General features: G+C 61.0%; 1 protein-coding gene across 1 annotated transcript in view; it reads right to left on the bottom strand.

Annotated features, from left to right (window-relative positions):
* Positions 1-1,926, bottom strand: part of DCTN6 (dynactin 6) — a 5,958-nt gene that overhangs the window by 2,763 nt on the left and 1,269 nt on the right. The window contains 4 exon segments of the mRNA XM_009999760.1: positions 97-163; positions 198-273; positions 406-453; positions 916-1,004. Of these exon segments, the coding sequence (XP_009998062.1) occupies positions 97-163; positions 198-273; positions 406-453; positions 916-1,004 (280 nt within the window).

Below are 1,926 nucleotides of genomic sequence, written 5' to 3' on the forward strand. Positions count from 1 at the left end.
TGGCAGGGGGCAGGAGGACAGAAGGAGAGGGGGCAGGAGGCAGGGGGCAGGAGGACAGAAGGACAGGGCACAGGGGGCAGGGCCAGGGGCACCCACCTGCGGGAGCTCGGTCTGCAGGCGGCGCAGGCAGGAGGCCCCGTAGATGACGGTGTTTTCCGGGATCCCGAGGCCCCGTGATGACGGTGTTTTCCGGGATCACCTCGCAGGTGCTGACGGCGCAGCAGGCGCCCGTGGTGCACCCGCTGGTCAGGATGACGTTCCTGCCCACGAAGGCTGCAGGGGGGAGGAGGTGGGGACCCGGTGAGAGCCACCCCCAGGTGACACAAGGCCAGCAGGAGGAGCCCACGGGATCATTCCCAGGCGGGATCTCCCCGAGGGTTCAGGATGGGAAAAGTCCGGACTCACCCTTGGATTCGATGACGTTGTTGTCTCCCACCTTCATTGCCTGGGAATCTGCAGGGCTGTGCTAAGGAAACCTCCCCATCATCTCATAAGGGACCATGGGATTGTGGGGGTGGGAAGGGGCCCTAAAGATCATCCAGTCCCACTCCCCTGCATGGGCAGGGACACCTCCCACCAGCCCAGGTTGCTCCAAGCCCCATCCAACCTGCCCTTCAGCACTGCCAGGGATGGGGCAGCCACAGCTTCCCTGGGCAACCTGGGCCAGGCTCTCACCACCCTCACAGCAAAGAATTCCCTCCTCATGTCTCCCCTCAGACTCCCACTTTCAATGCATCCTCCCTTATCCTCTCCCTCCCTGCCCTTGTCCCAAGTCCCTCCCCAGCTTTCCTGGAGCTTTTGCTCCAAAAGCTGAACCCCCAGGTTGCTCTGCAACCAGCACCTGGCACCCTGAGGAGCCCTGGGGCTGGAAAACCCCCCCTTCCCAGAGCCCACAGCCCTGGGCAGCAAGGATACAACACCCGACCTCAAACACGTTGTTGGTGCCAATGACCATGGGCTTGGGCTCCACCTCTTGGGTGTCTGGTGTAATGTTCTCTGGATACCTGCAGCCAGGTTGTGGAACAACACAAGATACTCCCCTGTTTGGCAGCCCAGGTCTGTCAGGGCCTGACACCAAACGTGTCCTCCCCCACCCCAGCTCCACTGCTGGACCTCACACAGGGTCTCTCACTCTCAGGGTCTTTCTCAGCACCCACAGTGTCACACACACACACATCAAAGTTTGCTGCTTCTTAAAAAAAAACCCCAAACAATTCTACCTCCCCAGATGTTTTAAGCTCCTCAGGTCGCACCAGGGGAGGTTTAGGTTGGTTATTAGGAAAGATTTCTTCACTGAAAAGGGTTGTCAGGCCCTGGCATGGGGCAGGGAGTCCCCATCTCTGCAGGGATTTCAAAGCCACGTAGATGTGGTGCTGAGGGACACGGGGCAGTGGTGGCCCTGGCAGGGCTGGGGTGAGGGTTAGAGCTGATGGGCTGAAAGGCCTTTTCTGACCCAAACCATTCGGTGACACCTCAGGAAACACCAACCCTCTGGGAACCCCCCTAAAGGGCGTTCCCAGACACCCTGCAAACAACCCCCAGAGGGCCCAGAACAACTCCCCCCTGGCCCAGCCTGGCTCTGAGAGTCACCCCAGAAGCCAGAGTGTCCCCAGAAACCAGGGTCTCCCCAGAAACCAGGGTCTCCCCAGAAGCCAGGGTCTCCCCGGGTGTCCCCAGAAGCCAGGGTGTCCCTAAAAGCCAGGGTCACCCCAGGAGCCAGAGTCACCCCAGAAGCCAGGGTCACCCCAGAAGCCAGGACATCCCCAGAAGCCAGGGTCTCCCAGGAGCCAGAATCTCCCCACAAGCCAGGGTCACCCCAGAAGCCAGGGTGTCCCTAAAAGCCAGGGTCACCCCAGGAGCCAGAGTCACCCCAGGAGCCAGGGTCACCCCAGAAGCCAGGACATCCCCAGAAGCCAGGGTCTCCTA

The sequence above is a fragment of the Chaetura pelagica genome, unplaced genomic scaffold (assembly GCF_000747805.2).
Source record: "Chaetura pelagica isolate M959 unplaced genomic scaffold, ChaPel_1.0 scaffold1366, whole genome shotgun sequence".
In the NCBI taxonomy this organism is placed as follows: Eukaryota; Metazoa; Chordata; class Aves; order Apodiformes; family Apodidae; genus Chaetura; species Chaetura pelagica.